The sequence below is a fragment of the Acromyrmex echinatior genome, chromosome 8 (genome assembly GCF_024713525.1).
Source record: "Acromyrmex echinatior isolate Ae372 chromosome 8, ASM2471352v2, whole genome shotgun sequence".
In the NCBI taxonomy this organism is placed as follows: domain Eukaryota; kingdom Metazoa; phylum Arthropoda; class Insecta; order Hymenoptera; family Formicidae; genus Acromyrmex; species Acromyrmex echinatior.
This window is the reverse complement of record NC_141859.1, coordinates 8,025,128-8,051,181: the sequence shown is the minus strand read 5'-3', so window position 1 is coordinate 8,051,181 and position 26,054 is coordinate 8,025,128. Positions and strand designations below refer to the sequence as shown.

The 26,054-nt window shown below is 28.9% G+C and overlaps 1 protein-coding gene and 1 long non-coding RNA gene across 30 annotated transcripts; both read left to right on the top strand.

Moving 5' to 3' along the window:
- The first annotated feature begins 937 nt into the window (after positions 1 to 937).
- On the top strand, positions 938 to 25,926 carry sw (cytoplasmic dynein 1 intermediate chain short wing). Of its 29 annotated transcripts, none has more exons than XM_087408352.1 (14): positions 938 to 1,125; positions 3,402 to 3,527; positions 4,862 to 4,958; positions 5,026 to 5,131; positions 5,201 to 5,328; positions 7,006 to 7,041; positions 12,040 to 12,060; positions 18,938 to 18,985; positions 22,064 to 22,219; positions 22,294 to 22,450; positions 22,898 to 23,270; positions 23,374 to 23,605; positions 23,677 to 24,104; positions 24,225 to 25,926. In XM_087408352.1, the coding sequence occupies exons 2-14, from the start codon at positions 3,426 to 3,428 to the stop codon at positions 24,384 to 24,386; spliced, it is 2,046 nt and encodes a 681-aa protein (XP_087264478.1). In that variant the 5' UTR covers positions 938 to 1,125; positions 3,402 to 3,425; the 3' UTR covers positions 24,387 to 25,926. The 29 variants fall into 29 exon arrangements, with proteins under 29 accessions (XP_087264478.1, XP_087264475.1, XP_087264474.1 ...); XM_087408349.1 differs by having other exon boundaries at positions 22,040 to 22,219; XM_087408348.1 differs by having other exon boundaries at positions 7,006 to 7,065.
- LOC147908726 (uncharacterized) lies at positions 12,067 to 15,537 on the top strand. The gene is made up of 2 exons (XR_015545816.1): positions 12,067 to 13,911; positions 14,426 to 15,537. It is a non-coding gene; the product is annotated as an uncharacterized LOC147908726 (long non-coding RNA).
- Positions 25,927 to 26,054: the final 128 nt, after the last annotated feature.

Below are 26,054 nucleotides of genomic sequence, written 5' to 3'. Positions count from 1 at the left end.
GGACCGCTGATAAAATTAGCGGGGGTGGTGGAGGGCCTCGTTTTTGCTAAATTATATCTTAAATTGACAATATATGTTTAAAAAAGATTGAATTTATTAAAAGTCTCTATAATTGCTAGTAATTATATTTGATAAATACTGGCTGAAAATTTGCATAAAGATACATAACTTTGTAATTTTATAAGATATTATAAAATAAATTTTATATATATATATATATGTATATATATATATATATAAAACAAAATTCACTAAATTAACTTGTTTGAATTTTCAGTTTTGTTTATTAAAATTCAACAACTTTTATTTACATATGTTTAGCAGATGTGAAATTAAAATTTTTTCGTTCAAGGACCTATTAAACTATCCCTTCTATGGATACTAGATAGTCGGTTTCTGTCCTGAGGATGTATTACAGAGACAAACCACATCTACTTTCGACGATATGATTTTATCGACGATATATAGTACCAGAAAAAATATGTAGTCATGTAGTTCCCAAACTGAAAATGGATGTACTGGCGATAGTGTACGGACGATTTCGATGCTAACAGGAAAAAGGCCGATATGACCACTCTTAGATTTCTTTCTGATTATTATTTGAAATATAAATATTAACACATTTGTAGAAAAGGGTGTAATATAACTTTAATGTTCACACTTTTATGCCTATTTCCATCAACTTACTCTTTGTCTTTTTCTGATTTTTAAAACTGAAAAACGAGCTTTGATATCCGTTTCCACCAATGTGTGTGATGTTTATTTCTGATTCACAGTTTGTGAATGTAACACGATTATACGAACTAAATATCGATTTATCATCTGCAACCTTAAAAAGTGGACATATGTACCTTCAGAAAAGTGGACCTTGCTATGTAGATTTACATCCACTTTGTCAGAGGGCAGTAGTGCGCAGCAGCATTTTGCGGTTACAGGTTTTCGGCCATCATGTCCTCTCTCAGGTTTCTCACTGGTAGAAGTCAGTAGAAGCTGTAGTGTGTGTTGAACGTTTGCGAAGAATCTTGGATTTATATGTATATCGTTTCCTTGAAATAATGTAAAAATTGAAAAGTTTATATATTAGATTGCTCGTTATACTTGCTCTACTTGTTGTTTATAGTGAAGGTAAGTTACAGCATTTTCGTCGCATTTGGTTCGTGTTAATGATTTACTATGCCGTCGACATCGCCCAGATTAAAATGCGAGTCAGTGCATTGTTCAAAGTTTCGTTGCATTCAATGCAAATTAATTTCTCTTAAACAATACGTTATTTCGGATGATTTGAGCGATCACAATCGAAAATGCGATCACATTAATTTTACTTGTAATTGATCGAACGGTAGACAATTTGACCTGAGTTGACGTCATCGCTAAGAAATCAATAACTACATTGGTCTTTGCAGTAACTCCCTCAACCAATTTTATACACCGGTATATTCGTCTGAAGCTCGGTTTTTATTATCTGCAGTGGTTAATGTCCAATTTTTACTACTATAAACTTCAATCTTGGTTTAACTTTTATCTCTTTCTAGTTCTAAAGCCTTGTATCCATGATGCTAGAAATCGGTCCGTGACCTCGGTTAAAGAAAAAATTGACCGATCATATGATCAAATTGTTCAATATGATTCAAATATGATGTAATTTGTTAATTTTTTCTCTGTCCGAGATCTCGGATCGATTTCTAGCACCGTGGACATTTGGTTTAAGAATTAGAAAAAGATAAAGAGTAGATTAAACTGAGATTAAAGTTAATTTACATTAATAGAAATAGACATATGACATTATATATATATATATATATATATATATATATATATATATATATATATGTAGTTTAGCTTAGATCTACAATAGATTTTTTAGTCTTAAGCCATAAGGATTGGAATCACAATCCATTATTCTCCTCGTATTTGACTGTAGTTGGTTAATTTTTTACAGCTTAAGGCTTAAAACACCTATTGTAGATCCGGACTTAAGGATCAGCTGGTTGTAAACTGTTAGCTTAGACCACGGTCTGATTTATCACAATGCTTAAAGAAATCATTTTATCCTTGTTTGTCAAATAATATTAAACGAAGACAAATGACGTTCATGAATGTTGTCAGTACGAATCGGACCACGGCCCTTATAAGTATCGTAACCGGTAATTTAATACAATGATTTACACAGATTTATGTGTTACTTGCCATTAAATTTGAGTGAATTTTATGACATAAGTTATGTGCATATGATAAGTTATTATGAACGAAAAGGTAATTGTTTAGTTTAACATAACAAATACAAAAGTTGATAAAAAACGTATTAATTGACGCATTTTTTCGTGAAATGAATGACTAGAAAAAAAGTGTTGATTGGTATATTTTTATCGATTTTATATATGCTAAATTAAACAATTATCAATGAAAACATTGAAATTATGTTAAACAGTTACAGCATAAATTAACAGTTTATGGCTAGCATAATTGATCCTTTAGACTTAACTTATATAATACTTTAGATTTAACTTATATAATATCATACTTATATAAATATTATGTTTTTCTAGCTATCATTAATCACTAAATTAATAATTTTACGATAACTTTAAAAGTTACTATAACAATTCTTTTCTTTTTAGATACATAGAACATTCTATCCTTCTTTTAGCAGTCAATGAATTTCTTATAGAATTGTAAAGAAATTAAAAAACCATTAATAGCCCACTATTAATATATTTGCGCAATAGTTATTGCGTAAAATTTAATTTATTGTTTACAAATTATATAATGCAAATATTTCGTCCAACTCCTGATCAGTATAATAAAATATATTATAAATAGTTTTAATACTATTAAGGCCACATGGCACACAAAAAACTTGAGGCAATAAGCAGTGTGGAAATCAACATGTTGGATTGGCTACTGCTTATATTATCGCATTACAATCTGCTTACTGCTTATGTTTTATTACTTAAGTTTTTTTGTGTGTCATGGCTTTCTGTGTGTGTAGCTAGGACAACACTTGTATCATTTGTCTCCTAAAAGAATAGCAACCAAAATCATTAATTTAATGATTATTGAAAGCATTTTTTCTGCTTTATACGTCTGTTTCCATCAATTGTTTTCATATTTTAATTCTAATACATTTTTATGCTTAAGAAATAGAATGCCAAATCGACAAAAATGAGCATTTTCGATCTGTTATTCTTCATTTCTGATCATAAGGCTCCAAAGCTGCCAAAGGCTTGCACAAAACCTCTGTGCTCGCAAATTTCGCGAATAGCAAAACATTTTTTAAGCTAATTTAAGAGAATCTCCAGATAATGAAAAACCGGGCTAAAAGTTACAGAATATAGGCTTAGCCTAACATATTTATTAAACATATATCATTCAATCAATTTTTAAATGTAATTTTTTTACAGTGATATCTCTTATTAGTGGTCAAGATGATGTCTGATCGGAAGGCGGAGTTAGAAAGGAAGAAGGCGAAGCTGCAAGCTATTAGGGAAGAGAAGGAGAGACGCAGGAGGGAGAAAGAACAGAAGGATGTAAGGGATAAGAAAGTTTATGGATATTCAATTTATATGTACAGAATATCAATCATGTAACTTTTTCTCTAGAGTGAAAACGTGAAAATGAAAATTTTTATGTAAGTATGTATGTATATACATATACATACACACATATAAAAAATGTTTACTTTTCACGTTTCTGGTTTAAGGAAAAAATTACATGATTGATACTCCGAGCTAAAGATGTACGCGGTTAAAAGTGACAGAAATGTAATGGCTAGAGACACTCTCTAGTTAGAGTCGGCTACTTAAGAACTGGTTTGTTTGATCCGATTTTTTTTTAAACTCTCTTTAGTCAAACCAAGATATTGGGTATTGGAAAAAATTTGTACAGTTTTTTTGTTAGCAATGAACTGAAGTTGGATTAGTCAGTAATTTGCAAATGTAATGAATGAAATTAAAATGAGCAGAAAAAACCCCGCAAATCTTATGGAAAATGGGTCTCGACCAAATTACTTCAAATTTTTATATTTTTATAGCTTATGTCAAGCTGATTAAAAGTTTTCACGGGCACATTTAAATTCCTTAGTTTTTGCTTCAGGATCTTCGGAAGATCGTCACATTTTATATGGAAAAATAAATGAATTTGTTTTTTTAATATTAGTTAGGAATATTGTATAATATAGATATGCATATTCTGTATATATATATATATATATGTTACTGTTGCAGCCAATTAAAAATGTTATACTATCCATATTTTACTATCTAAATTGCTAAACAGCCAATTTTTTCTTTTAGTGTAGTTAATTACAGTCAAGAATTATCAAAAATTTTCAGCTCTAATTGGCTAATTTATATGATGCATCTTACGGTTACTGTAATAAGTAAGCGGAAAGTGTGTACGGTAGCTCTTAAGCAATTTAAGGAAGGCAATGAATTGTTAGAGAATGAATCGCATTTGGGATGTTCATTTGTTATTAAAAATGAACTGCATGTATACGTTTAAACTTACGAAAAAGATGCCGACATTGCGCAAGTATTCCAATGATGATGATCGGTTAGAAAGAAACTTTCTTCACTTGGTTTCCGTAATTGAATTTTTATTTAAAAATCCGCACTTTTTCCGATACTTAATAGTATATAGGCTAATAGTATATAAGTATATCATTCAACATATCTTTATCTCGCATCACTCAGAACAGAATAAAACATCTTTTTTTCTTTCGCACTTCTGCAGAGCGAGATATAATGATAATTATTGTCTTTTCTCACTACAATTTTGAAGAAAAATGTCGGATTATTTTTATGGCCAAACTCTGATTAGAAGGTCTCTACTAATGGCAAAATGATTCGCTTATGGATTGTAGGTAGAAGAAGCTACTGTTCGTGCCGCTGGCACGGACAAGGATCAGCGTAAAGAGATAGATGCAATGCTGTCTTCTTTGGGTGTAGCGCCAGTGTCAGGTATATAAGTCATGTGTTCAATTATTAGGATTGGCACTTTTCCCTAACGGTTTCTGTTTACTTACAGATGTGCTCTCTAGTTTGTCTAGTATGAGCTCGTTGACACCTGAACAGAGTGCTAATGCTACACCGGACGCCAGCTTACAACCGTCTAGTATAAATTCTGCACAGAGGTATTTATTTACATCTTTGCATTTCTTTTAAAGCCGATATTTATAATTTTACATTATGGTATAAAACAGTGTAGGACGAAGAAAGAATCGAGAGCTTACGATTGTCTCCGTGGCGCACACAAACATTCCACCAAAAGAACCAGTTGTCTACAGCAAGCAAACGCAAACCATTCAGACTACGCATACATCCCACGACGGTGAGTCAATATTTCTCTTATATTTATTTATTTATATATTGCACATATGTGTTACTTGTGAAACGTTTAAGTATTAGGAAAAACATGTGATATTTAATTTATAAAGGTTTTACGTACGTTAAATATAAATGATGGAATTGAAATATAATAAGTTTCCGAAGATTTTTGAAATTTAACTGATTTGTTACAAGATAAGACATCATTAAATATCTTGTACAAGAATCGTTAACTTTTTCCTGTTATTTTACTAAATAATTATTAATTATTAATATTTATTAATTATTAATTTTCACTTTAACGTAAGTTCACATGTTTATAGCGCATTCACACAGTGCGTGTCTTAAGGTCACTAAAATATCATTAAGCTACACATATTTCATAGTTTTCGCATGAATAAATAATTAGTAAAGTGGGTGGTTTTTAAATAAAAAAGACACAGTATACATCTTTATATATTTTTTATTAAAACATTATGTTATACAGTTTGTCTGTGACTACATACGAAATCTTAACAATATTCTTTGTTATTTTGTGTATTAATTAAGTAAATTAAGACGTTATTAATCACACAAGTGCATTTTTTGTTTTAGAACAATTAATATTAAAATTGAGTTAACCTTCTAAATTATTTATTATAATTAATTTTAAAGTGGCGAGGAAACTTACATATTCCTAAATATGAATTTAATATTCATTACATCGCAATTATCATTTTCCTTCGTATTGTTTGTAAAGGATTAACAGTTTTCAACACTTTTACACGATTTTTTATATTTTGTTATTTAAACAATACTCAACATTAAAGAAATGATATATTATGTTTATGTGTTTATGACACAAATTATTAATCAGCACATATTTAAAAATATATATTAATAACATTTAAGTATGTTGAAAAATGAATAGTATATTATTATTACGTTACAATTATTATTATAATTGTGAACATGAATAACAGTTTTTATTGTGAGCCTTAGATTATGTGTGTAACAAATATATTAGTAACAGGTAGTAAGCGTCTAACAATCAATCTGGGTTTCGTTTAAGTTAAGTTTTTTGGTGGTGGCAACACGTTTTCCTACATACATTTTCATTTCCATGACGTACAACCGCAAATTCAGTTAGTTCTTAAACACAAACATTATATGTGTTACTGACGATTAATCTCACCAACATTATATGTGTTATTGATGATTAATCAAAAGAAAAATCTTGCAATCTGCTAACAATACAAAACTGCTCACAAATCATGTGTTAGTGATTAACAAATTTTCAAATATTTAGTTCCAATACCACCTACTTTACTGTAACGAAAGATAGTACAACATTAACTATGACAAAATCAGAATTTTGACCGTAAATAATGTTTCTTCTTAAGATTATATATATCTGATTGTCCAATTTTTTATTTTGAATGGACACAAAGGAATAGTATTACTAAAAATAATACACACGCGTATATACACATATATATATATATATGATAAATTTTTTATATCTGTTATCTAACTGATCTTGCGGTATGAAAAAAATTAAACATACGCGTGTTCCCTTGCCTTGCGATACAATCTGATCGATTCATCCGGTGTTGGACACAAGGACTGTCCACATCGTCCTCTGCATACACCATCTACTCCTCCTGTTCAACAACAACACCAACTCACTCTTGCTCCGCAGGCTACTTTGAGACTGACTGGTGGCGTCCCAGGAAAGGTGGGTCTGCACCAAACTACCTATGTATGTTCTGTCTACTTTTTTACTACCTTTCTATAATTGTCGTAAGACGTTACATTCAGTGTTGTAACATACCTAGATATAAGTACTTAAGTACTTTAGCAGTATCTAAGTGCATTACCTAGGTCCTTATAGACAGAGACTTATACCTGAATACTTTTTTAGATTAAGTTTAGATACAACAAAATATTTATCTATATACCAATGATATATACATAGATCAAACCTTCCTATTAGGTGTTGGAATTAATTCGTAGCGTTTTACAAGTGATGGGAAGTACTTTCATTAATGTATTTTTTAATGCTCATGTGAAATAAATAACATTCTTTCATTAAAAAACGCTACGAATTAATTCCAACACCTAATATATTTTTCAGTGATAGGAAATGAAGCCGGAAATTGATACTTTAAATGACTGTCAGTGATTGTTGAGATTTTATGCTCTATTTTTTCTGAAAATAAAAAGAAACGCAATGGAATCGCCTTAAATTGTCATCTTCAAGCTATGAACAGAATATTTGGTTTACAGAGTATTTTATTTTAATTGTTCCTGAATAAAAAATATCTTGAAAAATACGTAAAGTATGAACAAATATTTCAGATGGAAGTGCAACAGTTTTCAAAAGCAAGTTGCTTTTTTTCGAGATGGAGGCGTTCAAAAGATATGGTCATATCTACTTTTTTAAATGGAATTGTATGATTTTTTTATACAATATGATTCCTCTAATTATTCTGCATATAAAAGTATTAAGACAGAAATAGCAAAAAATTAATAAAGTTTACGAGACATTTAATACTTCATGTCAATATTTGTCAGAATAAAGTATAAAATATCTTGTAAACTATATTAGTTTTTTGATATCTCTATCTTAATACTTTTATATGCAGAATAATTAGAAGAATCATATTGTATAAAAAAAATCATACAATTTTAATTAAAAACGTGAAAGTGACCTATTTTTTTTATTTCCACCTAGAAAAAAAAGTAACATGTTCAAATTACATCTCTCTTAAAATCGTACGTCTCATTTTCATCTGAAACATTTTTTTGTATTTTTGAAGAATTGAAGACATTTGCCTGGGATAATTAAAATGGAACATTCTGTATATGTCGTATGATCTATATAATATGTCATTGTATTAAACTTAATTTCCCTTGTATTAAACTTAAATCCCCAGAAAAAATCGATTTTCTAATACAATGTTTGAAGCACTACTGATTTAAAAAAAGCATGGCATGATAAGTATCCAAACATTTTTATATACTATACTATATAATAGTAATACGATACGAAGTAAAATTCGTTTACGCAGTTTGTTTTTTTTTTTAAAGTATCTGAAAAATAACAAAATGTTTCAGGTATTGCTATATTGTATCTATACTTAGGTAATTTTTAAAAACGTATCTATACCTATAACTAGGTACTTTTTCCACACAGTACCTATATTTATATCTAGATACTTCTGAAAAGGTACTTGTTACAACACTGGTTATATTATAGAGGTAGAGATACACATCGGAAGGTAGAGATACGTCGTGTTCCAAGCGAAGGGATATGTAGAGTCTAACCATTGAGGTGCTTTGCGCTTTTTAAACATTGCTCCGCAGATTTTTGATTTTTGATTTTTCTAAATATTTCAAATTATGTGAAGGCAACGAGGAGTCATGAAGATTACACACAAGTCGGTGTGATAACCGATTTTACATTTGAATTGTGCTGCAAGAGTTTTGTATATGGAAATTTACATTTATTGTAAATACTATATAATAAGAAAATTTTTGCATTGTAACTATATTTCACTGTCCTTAAGACTTTTACAGTTTTACTTCCACATACACAGATTTTGCTTGCATATGAAAAAAAGGCTTACTCACGCTTCAATAGTTTAATGAAATAATTAACTGAAAGAGAGTTAAAATTACACAGCACATTAACTCTAGACGTCCTGTTTGTTGGGAAAATATAAATTACGATTACATACTAAGATTTTTACAAGATTGTTATGCCATGACTCATGCGTGCTGGTAGAGAATTGGTATTTGTGCTCACATAGAATATTTAAAATTTGAATTTAGGCGAATTAAATCAAAGTAAGTAGAAAAGCCTATAAGATCTAACACAAAATAAACATATTTTACAAATATTTTATTACATAAAAATGAAATTTAAACGTTCCAACTTTCGATTAAAGTTCTTTTTAATATATTTATTATATATAATTCAAAATTAACAATGCACTAACATAATGACATATAAATAGAAAGTAGAAACGTTCTTTGAATAAGACATGTCAAATTAAAAATGGCAATAATTATGCTTTATGTTTATAATAATAAATACTTGATTCTCTTTCTTTGACTACGTTTATGTGGCAACTATATTAATCGGGTATAATAACATCCATAATTATAACTCTTGAAACATGTACTTTTTTATGCGAAGCTGTTTTAATTTATCCTACTGATGTAATGAAAGCAATTATGAATATATATAATTCTTTGGTTATTTTATAAGCTCGTAGCATTCAAGGTTGACAATAAAAGCGTAACAATCATTGCGTTTACACGATCTTTTAAAATCGATTTTGAAAAATTTACATTTCTTCGCTATCAGATGTGTAACTTTAATACTTACGTTTTATGTTAATAGTTATAACTACTGTTGTTATTAAATCTATCGTGTAGATGTAGTTTTTATAATAATTATGTATTGTTTATACATGTTGTCATTATTTTCTTATAAGATTTTGAGATTGTATATCGAAAATCTGTTTCAACTTGAAAATTTCATGATTTTTATAGTTTTATATTGTGAGCCAAAAACGTTTAATTTTATTGCAATAAATCATAAAATTCTTGTCGAATGAATTATGTGTGAAACGCTTTCACCCGAACAATTTATGAGATCTCATAGCCAGGTGCGTTTCATTATAGTCAATATTATAGATGTGAATGATGATTGCTATTTTTAATTTGACGAATCCTATGACCAAGTATGTTTTATCCAAAAAATATTATTTTTTAAATTTTATTTTCTATTTATATGTTATTAGGTGTTGGAATTAATTCGTAGCGTTTTACAAGTGATGGGAAGTACTTTCATTAATGTATTTTTTAATGCTCATGTGAAATAAATAACATTCTTTCATTAAAAACGCTACGAATTAATTCCAACACCTAATATTATCTTACATATTAATTATTTTAGAATTATATAAATATATAGGGTGTCCCAGAAAGAGTGTACGTTCTTTCACTGACACATTCTGCGGAACATTCTAAGACAAAAAGTCTTATACAAATATGTCGAAGTTATAATATTTTTTAGATTATAAACCACACACATCAAAGTTTGTCAATTATAGCGTTTAAATTCGCGCTTATGCATGGCACATTCGTGCGCATGGTTGTGAAGGTGTCCTTGTATATTGACTCGCTTTTAAATACTGACATAATTGATGCGCTTATTGCAAAAATGCTTAACTGCCGAAATTCAGTTTCATATTTTAAAGCGTTAATGACTCTATGGTATACGTTAAAAAATGCTTTAAAATAAAAATACTATTGTAAGTACACCTACAACTAGCAAAAAATATATTTCATTTTTAGGGAAATAGTTCGACGTTTTTGTATAAGACTTTTGTATAAGACTTAAAATGTTTTACAGAATCATCCTGTACACTGAAAAGGATTTTAATCGAAAGTTGAAACGTTTATACTTCATTTTTATGTAATAAAGATTTGTAACACAAGTTTATCTAGTGTTGATTCTTACAGGCTTTTCTTATTACTTTGACAGAATGTTTCTCCAAGTATATTTTTAGATATAAAAAGCCATGTGGTATTTAATGAGTATATCCAGGATGCCACAAAAAGGTTGAGATATTGGATTATTTCGAAAACATGACGTTTTCGGCAAAAATTTTCATACAAAAGTTGTAGAGTATCAAATCGCTCATCGTGTGGTGATATTAGTTTGACTTTGAACGATCTTGAGAATGTCATATTTGATCTTGATATGACATTCTCAAAATCGTTCAAAAGAAACTAATATCATGATGGATAATTTGACATCCTACAACTTCTGTATGACATACAATTTTGCGAAACATTATTTTTTCAAGATAATTCAATGTTCCGACTTTTTTGTGACATTCTGTATATGTAAGATATGAAAATAGCTTGTTTTATGATACTTTTTAACGCTCTTGGTAAAGTGTTAATTGTCTAGATATTTGTATTTTAATATCGATAAAGAAAATGTCCGCTTTTAAAATTTTGCTTTATTGTTCCCATATATTAACAAGAACAATGAAATAGCAATATTTATTTTGAGAGAGACTTAGAGGGTGGGCATAAGTGTGACAAGGGATGTAAGTGAGATATTGCAGTGCATTCATTAGAGAACATCTACCGTTAAGAATAATTTTTAAAAGAAACTAAATTTTCTCGCAATATTGGATCAATATTTAACGAACACTATAGTCGCTGGTAAACGAAAGTGTTGAACATGGAAGATAAAACGTTACCCTAAAAATAATAAATATTCTGAATATGTACGTTTCCTCTTATATGTAGGAATCGAAGCACCACATATAAAAATTTACAAAATTATATTCACCTAACTACATTCAGCGTAATATTTTTTATTTTAAAATATGAAATATTTGAAAATCACTTCTATAAAACGCTATGATTTTATTACCTATTTCTTTGGAAAATTTTCACAAATAAATTATATATTACTAAAAAATTTATGTTGTCTCTACAGAGTATACAATCGAATATTTCTTAAACCGCCAGACATAATATTGCAATATTACGAAATGTTTTATTTTTTCGTACAATTTTAAAGTTAGTTGTAGACTTTTTTTATTTTGAATTAATGAGTCTGAGTGTAGAGAGGTGTTATATTAGTGTAATGCATTCTTATGATAACGTAACTAAGTACAATTTTTTTCCCTCCCCTTCTCAGCTCATGCATTCGACTATTACGGTAAGTTATGATTTCTCTTGGTTCTGAAAACCATTTTTAGGTTCAGAGTTAGGTTTAGCTTGTATTACTTATTCAATTTGTATTAGTTGAAGCGATCGTTCTAAAGAAAAGGTACTATGCGAGAATTGATTGATACTACAATTCTTGGCACAACAGAATATTCAGATTAAATTTCAAATATTATTTTAGATTATTTATGTCAAAGCGAATGTGATAAAATAAGAAATTATTACTAAATTTACAATTTGTTCGCCAAAAATATAGCGCATATTGTTAGCCTACGTTTCATTACATGAAATTAATTGATATTTGCAACATACTAGATAGTGTTTTTACTTGCCTTTATTCGAAATAGATACAGTCGGTACTAGAAAATAGATGAAGAATATCCAATAAATCGTTTCCAGAATTTAATATTTTCCATAGGAAATGTCAGCAAGAGGAATACAAAAATAACTCTCCACCCGGAGCCTAATAGGTCTTTATGGATATGCTTTTATACTTTTCTCTCTTCTTCGTTAAGTCTGTCTATTTTTTTGGATGCATTTATTCTTATTTATCGTATCTATTATTTTTCAAATATTTATCTGACATCCCGACTCTACAGCAAAAAAATCTGCTATTAGGCCCACTACACAAATCTATCCGCATATATCTGACTCTTGGGAAGCATGCATAAGTTTCAAAGATGGTTGTCTTTTATATTCCTGATTCTTCAAACATTTTAGCAATATTTTTAAATTCTGTTTCTTACGATGTGTATTACTAATTTTACACAGTAGACATATTGCAAAAAGATATTCTATATTGATATTATTGAAAGAATGTGAGGGTAAGAAAAAGAAGTAAATTGAATTAGTATTTAATGAAAATGATTATAAAACTCTGATTACTATTAATATTCTTGATGCCGTTTCATCATGGCAAATCAAGAATATTGGAATTTTTCGAGAGAAATATCCATTGGCAAATCTTGTCACAACTTAACGCACCTTCCAGAGTTCTCAGCGCAATGTTCGTTACTTGAAATCTTTTTGGGAATGCTAATGCATCATAAATGCTTACTAACATGAAAGCAATTTTTATAGAGCTAAAGTGTTGTGGGATATTAACTGAATTCAAGATGAAGAAGACATTATACACGTTATTCCCGGTGAACTCACACTTTGATTCTATTTTTAGTAAATTATTACTTCCGATATATGTATATGTACTATCTTAACATTTTATACAAAGACATATCTTTTGAACTTTTAGTGGCGCAGGAACATTCTTTTTTGTTATACAATGTTCCTCAGTCGCTATTGGTATTGCATTTTAACAGCACGTGGATGCGGTACCGACAAAGTCGGTAAATTAACAAAGTTAAAATGATAATACTGTATATAGGACTGTTTCTTCTTTTGCTTAAAATTTTACGTCATTACCTTTGTTAGTAAATATTTGTTTGTTATTGAGAAAAAGTACTTCCGACGATTTTTAATGTAAAATTTTGTAAAGAATTTGCATAAAATTTTGTCTTTCGAACGAAATTTCGTGTTGCGGAAATGTTTCGGTAATGAGTGCATGTTAAGAACAAGAATTTTTGAATGGTATAAAATGTTCAAAAAAGATAGAAAAGTTGAAGGAGGAAAACTTTCACTTCAACATGAGCAACATGTCAAAGAGATAAAGGATTTAGTGATCGATTGACAATTCGAAATATAATTGATTGTGTTAGAATATCATTTGATTCATGCCACTTGATTTTGAAAGACAATTTGGACGTAAGACGCGTCACATCTCGCATTGTTCCAAAAACGCTGGATTTTTTCGAGAGGACCCCATCTACCTAAGATTGATTGTCTGTATGTATTATTGTCTACAGCTCGATTGCCTATATTCATTTTTGCGCACAAATAAAAATTTCAGAAGTGAAGTCACATTTGCCTACAAGTATTGTTGCCTATAGTTCGATAGCCTACAAGCATTACTTTTCTGTTTTAAAAATATAAATTCTCTATTTTAAAACACAAATTCTGTTTTAACACACAAATTCTTTGTTTTGAAAACACAAATTCTCAGCTCTAATAACACAAATTCTTTTTTAAAAACATAAACTATTTTTTAATATAATTTAAATATAGACAATACTTGTATAGGCAATCAATCTATAAACAATAGTACACTGAAAAAATTGTAATTTTACATGGAAATTACATGTTTATGATCGGAAAATTACTTAAATATGATTGGAAATTTACTAGAAATTCTATGTAAAAATTACATGAATGTTTTTCAATGTAATGTGTGTGCAAACGTATTTACCTTTGTTTCTTCATTTTATATTTATGCGTAAAAGTGCATGTAGGCAATTGAGCTGTAGGCAACAATACATGTATAAACAATCAATTTACAGGTAAGAGGAGCTCTCTCCAACAAGAATTTTTCTTGTCTTGTTCGTAGTTTTATAGCCAAAAATTCAACGAATAATTTCGAATATTCGTCTGATACGGTACCGTGTGATTTTTTCCTATTCTCTCGGTTGAAATTACTGCTTCGTGGACACCGTTTTGAATCGATAGACACGATAAAAAAAGATTTCGCCACGCATTGAAGGCTATACTTAAAATCGACCAAAAAAGATGCTTCGAGCAATGGAAAAAACGTTAACATAAATGTATTGCAATGAGAGAGAATTATTTTAAAGGGACGATATTGGATGAATAATTTCATAGTTTGCATTTTATTGATCTCAGTAATTTTTAATCACAGTAGTATACAGGAGATGGACAAAATAATGTGAAACACTTAGGAAATATATCATTTTATTAATAAAAGGTTGGCTCATTATTTGTTATTAATAAAAATTTTTATTCTTGTTAATGGAATAGCTTTTTATTATTAAGAATGCGAATTTATTATTATTCACTTTATGATTAGCTAAAGAAGGACTGGTGATCGAAACGTATATGATTTGTTGATCTTATATTATTAGTATAATTATAAAATAATAATTTAATTAAAAAAAAACTTGATTTGGCTCGATTATTAATCACTATTTATATTGTTATTTACATAATATGAGTGATTTCACACTTTTTTTGATCACATTACAATATTTTGTCTGCTCTCTATATGTGTCTGAATATATTGTAGCATAGCCGTACAGCATTCTCAAAATGTGTACGCACTTTTGTTTTTCCTGTCTTATGAATGTAGATTTATTTTCACTAGTCAACGTTTAAAAAGTAACTACTATAAATATCTCGTGTCTTAATCGAAAAAACTTGAAAAAAATGTGCGATTTTTATTTTAACAGTCGGAGATGTCAGTATGTTGTATTAAATCGTTATTTCAATTTCATGATCCCTTACTTGTCTTCATTTTGAAAACTTTTTTCTGAAATTTACTGATAATGAGTTTTCGCGTCAGATTTATTTTCCGAGAAATATCCTACCTCATCACATTCCATATCAATTAACGCGAAAAAAAGAATGAATGTTTGAATTAATATACAGTGCGTTTGATTTAAGTGTATATTTCTTTTAAATAATAGAATTATAAAACATTTTTTAAAATAAAAATTATTTTGCTTGAAAACCTCTATATCGTTTAAACTAATATTCTAATTTTTTATTTACTATTTTACAATAATAAATTTTTTAAATAACTTTACCTTTTAATAGAATAGTATATATTTTTTTCCAGAAAAATATATTATAATTTAATAATAGGCAAAAATTAACATATCGAACATATATGAATGTGTATTACAATACAATTTACACTATAATACAGTAAAAAATTATAATAATTGCATATCATAAGCGAAACAAGTTTTGACTTTACTCACAGTTTCAGCCTCTATTATCAAAGAATTATATGTATATGCTTATATATATAATAAATCTAACTATTAATTGAACAATCAAATGATAAAAAAATAGCCGTAAATGTTGATGCAGTCAAATATTAGATATAAAATCAAAGGTTGATCAATTATGGTCTATAACGTAATATAATAATCATGAAAATCAATTCTATGGTGGTGAATAATAGAAAATTTTTAATTTTTCCTTTTATCTATGATTTCGAATAAAAAAAATAATAAAAAATTTTTAATTCTTCCTTTTATCTATGATTTTGTTACATGCTTCTTCTAATCATAAATAATTGTCAAAGAATTCTCCTTAATGCAAACGAATTAATATCCAAATCAATATCATATGATATTTATTCATAAAAATGTAATAAGTGAAATTACTAGTCAATGCAATAAAATTACTTATATTTTAACCTATTTTAACCTATTATTAAATTATATTCTTCTGGATATTAATAGAGCGAACTGATTTTTTATACTTTATATTTATTTTATTATAGTTTTGTGAGATATTTTATTATAAGTTCAATCATAACAGGTGCAATAAAATCTAATTTTCGATAATGATTTGTGAGATATCTTTACTTGTATTACTTCTGGATATGAGCGGAAAGATAAAATATTTCCAATAAAAAAATGTTTATTAAAAAAACTTTTATTTAAGTCGTTATAGATTTTAAATAATGTAAGTTATATTTAATAAATTTTTTATATTTTTATTATTTATAAAAATAACTGAGTTTTCATTTAAATCAAACGCTATACATATATGAAAAATAAATACAAAATGAAATCTTTCATTCATCATTTAAGCGAAGATATTAAAACTTTTTTTATATATTTAAAAAAAATAGGAAGCTTCTTATTGAATTCTTTAGAGTGAATTTTGAAACATAAGACTCAAATAATTTTTGGTTTTTGTACACATATATCATTAGGCTCGATCTACAATGGGTTTAGTAAACTGTAAATGTAAGAAATTGACTAATTATTGTCGATTATTTATCACATTCGATTGTGATTAGTTAATTTTCTATGGTATAAGGGGTACTACATCTATTGTAAATTGGAACTTATGAATTAATAATGCCTATTTAAAAATATACATATATATATATATATATATATATATATACATATATACATACATACATACATACATACATACATACACATCCAGGGTGTTTAATTATTGGTACAATACTTATGTGCAGATGGAGCGGACTAAACTTGTGAGGTGAAAGTCTTGTACCATTTTGCAATTTTGTAATTAGTTAATGAGAAATTACTATTAGAGTTTTTTTACTATTGCGTTGGTTTGTATCGACCTAAAATGGATTGCTCTGCTATTGGTTGGTGTTACATGCTCTAATAGTAGAGCATATCATTAATCCGACTCGCTACAAACTTGCTCGAAAACACTAAAAATTAGCGAATATACTCGGTTTACCAAATCTGAATGCGCAATGAGATATAGCAGTTATACTACGTTTACATGGCTCGATTTACGCCGAAGTTATAACTAATGTTAGAACTCTGTGTGTTAGAACGTGTGTAGCGTTACTTTATAATAAAATTACTGCATCGATGTAATCTTATTAAATCTTCCTATCTTAATTGCCTTCCTTGAAGGCAATTTATCCTTCGAGATTGCTCAATATGCCTCATAGGTCTATTGAGCCACTTTGCTTCTTTTTAATTAACAAAATTTTTTTCTTATTTACAAAATATATTAAAGATTTATTTAATTATTATATGAACCAGAAGTGATGAACATGCAATGTTTTAATGCAATTCTCATTATTTTATTGTAATTATATGAAGATTTATAATATTAGATCATTTAAAAAGTATCCGCAGTTTTTTCATTCAAAAATTGAACAAAAAACCGCGGATACTTTTTAAATGACCTAATAATTTGAATAAAAAGTATCACAACTAACCCTGCTATATATCGGTTTTAATAATTATTGACATTTGAATTTGTTAAACATTAAAAATGATCCAATAGAACGAAAATGTTATTGTATGTTTAGCAATAATAAATTTTTTCAATAATAATTTATTAATTTAGTACTAACGCTTAACTCTGACTCATTATAGTCCTCTCATTTTATTAATTTTTAGTTTTTATTCTAATTGATTTTATTATTGTACTATTAAGTATTTTAATTTTTTTTTTTTTTACGTACATTTTTCTTATCCTTTAAAAGATTTCATTTTGATAAGCAAGACGGGGAATAATCATAGCTTAGAGCAATCCAGCACAATGCATCGCTCATGTGTAGCTTTTGATGCTTGTAGTAATTGCCGCGCCTAGTAACTATGACTGTTGGATAGCTATATCTCACCATGCGCTTGGATTTAACTGGGTTCATTAGAGAGTCTTTTCGAGTGACAAACTATTCCTCCTCTAATTGGACACGATCATTAAAGCTCCATAGGTATGGAAGAGATTGGAGAAAACTGATCACGTGGAGGTCATTGAAGTCTATTAATATGACACGTTTCCTACTCTCTTCCTGAGAAGCTCTCTAGTTTATTCGGTGATTTTTAGTAATTAATTTCTCTTAATTATTGCGAGAATTGTAAAATGGTACAGCACTTTAATTCTATATGCTCTATCTGCAAAAAAACATTGTGTCAATAATTAGGTAGCACCTTTTATATATATATATATATATATATATATATATATATATATATAAATATATGCAGAATGCATTTAATGAATGTCTCAACATTTTATCATAGAAGATGAATATTTCACTTTGTCTTACACGTGAATTTCACTCTCTCTTATGTGTTACAGTCCGTAGTTCATTTCCCATAGTAAAACATTGAGACATTCATTAAAATTCATTCGGTGTGTGTGCATGTGTGTGTGTGTGTGTGTATATATATATATATATATATATATATATATATATATATATATGTAAAAGACGTTAAAACAATTCCGACAAATTGAATATCAAATTGATTGACATTTTCTCTTTTCCCTCCTTCAAGACGAGTACAATCTAAATCCTGGTTTAGAATGGGAGGACGAGTTCACAGGTAGGTACTTTCTCTCTAGAGACGGTTCACTTTACCTAATTATTTCACAAATATGTCCATAATTCTACCTTATACTTTCATAAAGTAATTGCTCCTAAAAGTAATTTCGTCACGTAATTTGCAATTTGTCGTCTCTATCTTATCTATGCACTGAAGGGAAGAAATCACCCCTAGCATTTATAAATTGCTTAACATTTGTTTTATTTTATATTTTATTATATATTTTTTATTATATTTTTCTTTACGCAATCTAAGATAAGTCTGCTTTATTGCGCATGCAAAAATATTGTTTTATCGTTATTTTTTTTTAGATAACTTTAATCTACCTAATGACACTGAAGAATATTTAGAATTTAGCACTTTAATATTTGATAAAAATTTCATTCATTTTTTTCTTTATTATTTTTGAAAAATGACAGAAAATTTTAGATTTATTTTAATTGTCATACTTGTAGATGTTGTAAATTCAATCGGTATTGCATGAGATCTGGAAAGTTGCGTTAAATCGTCTCCACTTGCTATGCATTCGTGTCTGTGCTTCATTATTTCAGGCTTCTGAGTAATTGTCGCGATCATAGGATCGTGATGTCATAAGTGAAAGATAATATGTTGAAATTTCTTGCATGTTATTTGTAAGTAAAGAGAATTTGAATACAAAAGATAATAAGATTATTTTAAAGATTATTTTACTTGTAAAAATGGATCGATGCTATCCTTGCTTTACCCTTGATAATCAATAAACGGTTGTAAAAAGTACGTGAAATAAAAATAGACTACGCATGCACATTAAATAAACACTGATAAACGCACTTCATATGCCTTTTATGATTATTTACTGACTATCAAGAGGGGTAAGTATAGCTTCGGCCCATTTTTTACAAGTGTTTTAAAGCGATTTTATTATATTTTGTTTTATCTAAATTCTCTCTCTTTATTTAAAAATAGCACGCAAAAAACTTCCAACATATCATTTCTTGATTATGACGATCCAATGTGGTCAACTATACTCAGGAATCTTAAAGAAGAATTAATTCACACGATCGCGATTATCCCACTTCTTTCAACTTCATTGATCTTCATTTATTTACCAATGATCATTAAAAGAGAAATAAAACCTCACATAATTATTACATCCTACACATGATTCCAATTGACAGCACTATTTAACAAAAAAGATTTTTAACACAACATTGAAGATAAATTTCCCAGCTTTTGGCGCTATAAATACGATCATATTTATCAAATTATTTCACGTCACAATTTTGGAAAATGTGAAGTTGAAGTCACAAAAAAGCAATTTTAACAGCAAAAAAATTTATTGCTATTTTAGCGTATTTTAACATATCTGGAGACACGATAATGTCTTGAAATTAAACAAGTGCAGCGATGTGATGGGCGCGAAACCAGTCGTATTTCTTTATGCAAGCCGATGAGTTGTGGCGGACTAAGTCTATATTATTATATAACAATGTGTGACGTATTGGAGAAGTTTCATTCCAATCAAAATGAAATATATATTATTAGGAATTTTTTCCTTAACAAGTAAATTTTTTTATTAAAAATTAAATTTTTATTTTATCGATTATGGTTAAAAAGATACTTATTATTAATATAGGATTTATTATATCAAAGTTGCGATTTATATATTGGCTATTAGGATCCATATTCAAAAGATCTATTAAAAAAGTATTTTTTTAAGGTCAATGTACCGAATCCCTGTTTGATACATTTACCTTTTTTAATTGTTATTCAAAAAGAGAGTTAATAAAAATTTAAATTTATGTATCAATCCCTATATATGAATTATTTAAAAAATTTAAACATTTTTCAATTTTATCATTTGCTTTTTTGATTCTATTGTATTTTAAGTTTATTAATTTTGACTTTACGTTAATAATTATCAAGAACCTTTCTTAAATGATTAAAAATTTGAATGATTAAAAAAATATCGATATCTTTAATACATAAGGCGCAATTATAATGCAATAGTCCCTATATTAATTACAAATACTTTTTAAATGTAATTGCTGACGAATTTTTTTAAAAATATTTAATGTTGATTGTAGTAAAACTTCTTTAATATATTGTAATTATAATCTATTATACAAAGTACTTTAAAAATCCTTTTTGCAACTTTTAACTGTAAATTTTTCGAAATTGTAATGATAAAGTGATATACATCGTATTCAGTATCCAAAAACTACGGGAAACGATTATCCTCGTTTTTGTGTATTTTTTATTAAACTGTGTAATTACACACTCAGTATATAATAATTTAATAATTATTAGTAATTTCTAATTACTGGTAAAGGGAAAATTAATAATTTCTTATTACTTACGTCCACATTCATTTTTATTCGCATTGTTCTACAAATATTGATACTGCATGCCAACAAAGGGTGGAGAGACGCAAGTAAAAAAACAAAATGAAAAAATCAACATTATTTATTGACAGTCCACCTTTCGTACATGTATTTAATTTTGCATGTATCTAGGCTCACACTCATAATGTTGTTCCCATATATATATGAAACTTTACGTTTTTTTCTAGCATGGCATCTAAATTATTTGATATAGCATTTATTAATGCTTCTAGATGTTGCTCCTTCGAAATAAGATTTTATTAAATATTTGCAAGTCAATAGTTACCTGTGCAATTTATTATAGATTAGAGAACGTATATCACTCTGAAGAAAAAAACAAATATAATTTTTTGCTTTTTTTTCTAAAAACATGCTAGTATGTAACCTTTTTCGATACTTGAAGTATAAAAACAAATACGAAAATATTAGGATTTTTGCAGAATGCACATTGTTGATTTTTTTTTATAGATGTGAATTCAAGATAATAGATTATTGCTCTATAAATGTTCTTTAAAGCGTTTCAATATTTGTCGAAAAATAACTAGTTTTTTTTATATAAGAAACAGTATTTCTGAAAGATTTAATAGGTTTATTAGAATATTAGCGAGTTTTGAATAAATAAGTAGATTAGTAGCTAGGTAGTTATATCCAAGTTAGGATACTTATGGCGGAACCAGCTTATTCACCACAGTTTTGACATTTGATGATGGCCAAGCCGAAGATGAAGAAAATAGCTTGCCGCACATGGATGGTTTCCAGAGTAAACTTCCACCAGGAATACTCCCTCATGGATTACCGCAAGTTAAGGAAGTTCAGCCTGCAGTTACACAGGTAGAGCAAGAGAAAGAGAAAGAGAAGCCTAAAAAAGAAGGTGCGTAAATTATTAATGTTTTATATCATTTCTGTTAATTGAAAAAAAAATTTTAATTTTTATTAATTCTATAGTACGGGAACTTAGCGAGGAAGAAAAGCAAATGATTATTCTATCGGAAGATTTTCAACGATTTCTCGATCGCACTAGCAGAATTGTAGAAAGAGCATTGAGCGAATCGGTTGATATCTATACCGATTATGCTGGCACTATGGATGGCGAAGATGGAATGTAAGTAGAAAATTACAATTGAAAGATTTTTTTCACAATAAATTGTTCGCCGATTTTAAGATTCTTATTAATATCTGATAATAATCTGATTACTAATATTCTTATGAAGATGTTTATTAAAAAAAGTATTAAATCAGAGTAGTTAATATCACTTTTATTAAATTGCTTGTCAATTTAATAAAAGTGTTATTACTACTCTGGGTTTTACTCATGATGATTTGAAGATGAAAAAAGATTTTGGTGGAATTTGCAAAAATCAAATATGTATATAAATTTACACAGAAATATTTAAGTTAACAAAGATCCGCTTTTTGATCGAATAAAGAATTCTCGTACATAATTATAATTAAAAGATTTTTTTGTTAATCTTCTTTTGTTTCTAAAATAGTATAGTTGCTTGAGATAATAAATACGTTCTGCGATATAAGAATTGTTCTGAATTTACAGGGATGAGAAGAGTCATCAACGACTCTGGCTAAATCGCTCGTTCATCTGTGAGCGATGGTCCCGTAATCGTTGCGTGACCTCCATGGATTGGTCGCCGCAGTTCCCCGAGCTTTTAGCAGCTTCGTACAACAACAACGACGACACTCCGAACGATCCTGACGGTGTATGCTTAATCTGGAACACTAAATTCAAGAAAACAACCCCAGAGTTTATCTTTCACTGTCAGTCACCCGTTATGTCTACCACGTTCGCCAGATTCCATCCAAACTTGATCCTGGGCGGCACTTACTCTGGTCAAATCGTGCTATGGGACAACCGAGTACAAAAAAGAACTCCCATACAACGCACCCCCTTATCTGCCACTGCGCACACCGTAAGTGACTTATCACTTTTTTAACATAACTTAATTAGCTAATTAAGCTCTTGGCTTCTAAGCTTAGAAAGCGAGAATGAGGAAGTTATTATTTATTCTGCAGCATCCAGTATACTGCTTGAACGTCGTTGGAACGCAAAACGCACATAATCTAATTAGCATTTCAACAGACGGCAAATTGTGCTCGTGGAGTCTGGACATGCTGTCACAACCGCAAGAGGCATTGGAATTACATACGAAGCAATCGAAAGCAATCGCCGCTACGTGTTTGGCCTTTCCGCACGGCGATGTTAACAATTTCGTCATGGGAAGTGAGGACGGAACTGTTTACTCGGGTAAGTGCGGTTGTCCATGTATGTGAAAATATTGAAGAATAAACTTTAAAAATTTTAACATTTTTGAATAGCCTGCCGGCACGGTAGCCGTGCTGGGTTGACGGAAACGTACGAAGGTCATCAGGGACCGGTCACTGGCATTAGCGCACACGCGGTGCAAGGCGGTATAGACTTTTCCCATTTATTCCTGACATCCTCTCTCGACTGGACTATCAAACTCTGGAGTTTGAAAGAGAACAAGCCACTCTATTCTTTCGAGCATAATGGTGACTACGTTTATGACGTTGCTTGGTCTCCAACACACCCGGCGCTGTTCGCTGCTGTTGACGATTCGGGCAGATTGGATTTGTGGAATTTGAATCAGGATACGGAGGTACCCACCGCTAGCGTCATTGTCGATGGATGTCCTGCTCTGAACAGGGTATCATGGACGCCAAGCGGGTTGCATGTTACTGTCGGAGACGATACTGGTAAAATATGGGTGTATGATGTCGCTGAGGTACATATGATATTTTAATGATTTTCTCTTTATATAGTATTTGTACAGCCTATATAGTATTTGGCACTATTGCGTGCTGAAACTTATAGTATGTTGTACTTAATTTTTTGTTCAATACAGCATCTAGCTCATCCAAGAATTGATGAATGGAACAAATTCTTGTACACGCAACAGGACCTGAAGAACAACAAAGCGGATGAAGAACTGGATAAACTTAATCTTAGTTCTGGGCCGTCTTCGTTAACATCTATGACCTCTATTTCATCAGTTCCTCTTAGATAAAAATTGATATAATTTAATTTGCTCTAATTTTTTGTTGCAACTGATTACACTTGCAATCGTATAAAGAGCAACTAAAACTTATTTAGCTCGTAATGTGTAACAAATAAAATAAAAATAAAGGCAATAAGCGAGCAGTTAATATAATAAAGATGTTAAAAATTAATTTATTATATTGTTTGATAAAAAGGACCGTATGCGTTTCAAACTCACAGTCTTCTTCAGAGATGTTAACGTACACAATTTTAAAAATAAAAACGCAGAAAAAAATTAGAAAAAAACATTAGTTATTGAACATTAGTTATTGAATCAGTTAGAATGAGAATGTCGACAAGAACCTAATCGTAAATCAGAACCATGTAAGATGTTCGTTGTCGATATCAAACAATTGTATTCGGATTCTTCGGTCAAAAAGTATGTTATCAAATGATCAATAATTAATAGAACGAATTGGATGTAGTCATTTTCCCGTTCTTCGGCGAGAAAATGGTACATCCAGATATTTTTTTGATCATTGAAGTTGCCAATACAAAGATGTGTCAGTCAAAAGATAAATTTTCCAGAATTCCAAGCAAGACAAAGGTGATATAGAATCGAAAATGTATGCATTGTACTAATGAGAATTTAGCTTTTTGTCTACGACGAGTCGCAATGTATGTCATAATCATATAAGATATAATCTGAGGAGATTCGGCTGATAATTTTACTGGATGTACTCTATTGTGAAAGATTAGTCGCTAATTTTCTATTCTTTGTTAATAGAAGTTAGCTATATCAAACAACTCTGCTTTAAAAATAAACATATTAACTTCGAACATATATATGTATTATTATAACATGTTAAATATATTAATAATTATTATAATACAAATATATATATATACGTTTAACCAAAATACGATAACAAATATTAGTCGAATAAATCTATATTATTGTAATTGTAAATAAGATTTTGATTGTATTTTTTGAAGGATTATTACAAAATCATATAATTTGTTGAAAAAAACTCAAATATATCTTACGTATATCATACATATACGTTTTACAATATAATTTATCGGTATTGCTGTAGTGTAATAAGACAAGATGAAACATTGCGCATAACAGCAGTAGCATACTGGAGGTCAATCAAATTTAGGTCCACTCTCCTACTGCGTATTCGCGGGAACGTTTCATTTTGTATTTTTACACCATAAGTATTGCCAGCACTTACGATAATATTATTAAAAAAAAAAATTTACGAGATTAAAATCACTATATAAGAACATGAAAATAAATATTCTCTGAATTTTAATATTGTAAAATAGGAACCCTAATTTATTAATTTATACATATAATGTATTCATATATCCTTTACTAAAATAATTTGCTCATGTAATTTGTTTTATTTGTTCACTTTTCATAGCTATTTTAAGGCATTAGGTATTCATTAGATATTTTTGCATTATTAGGTATTCATTAGGTATTTTTGTAAGATTTCGTTTACGTTAATGCAAATGCATTTATTGTAAAATATCGTAAATAAAATCTTTTTAAACATGTATTTCAATTTTCGGTTTAATGCGTGGGGATTTGTTGCATCACCTATATGTATATAAATTATTTAAAAAATTTGAACATTTTTTTATTTCAATATTCGCTATTTTAATTCCTATTTTAAAATTATCATCA

Bases quoted from the DNA above. Each gene is read 5' to 3' on its own strand.
- sw (XM_087408334.1), top strand. From the start codon at position 3,426: ATGATGTCTGATCGGAAGGCGGAGTTAGAAAGGAAGAAGGCGAAGCTG. The intron at 3,528-4,861 runs GTAAGGGATAAG...TATGGATTGTAG, and splicing joins GGGAGAAAGAACAGAAGGAT to GTAGAAGAAGCTACTGTTCG. The intron at 12,061-18,937 runs GTAAGTTATGAT...CCCTCCTTCAAG, and splicing joins TCATGCATTCGACTATTACG to ACGAGTACAATCTAAATCCT.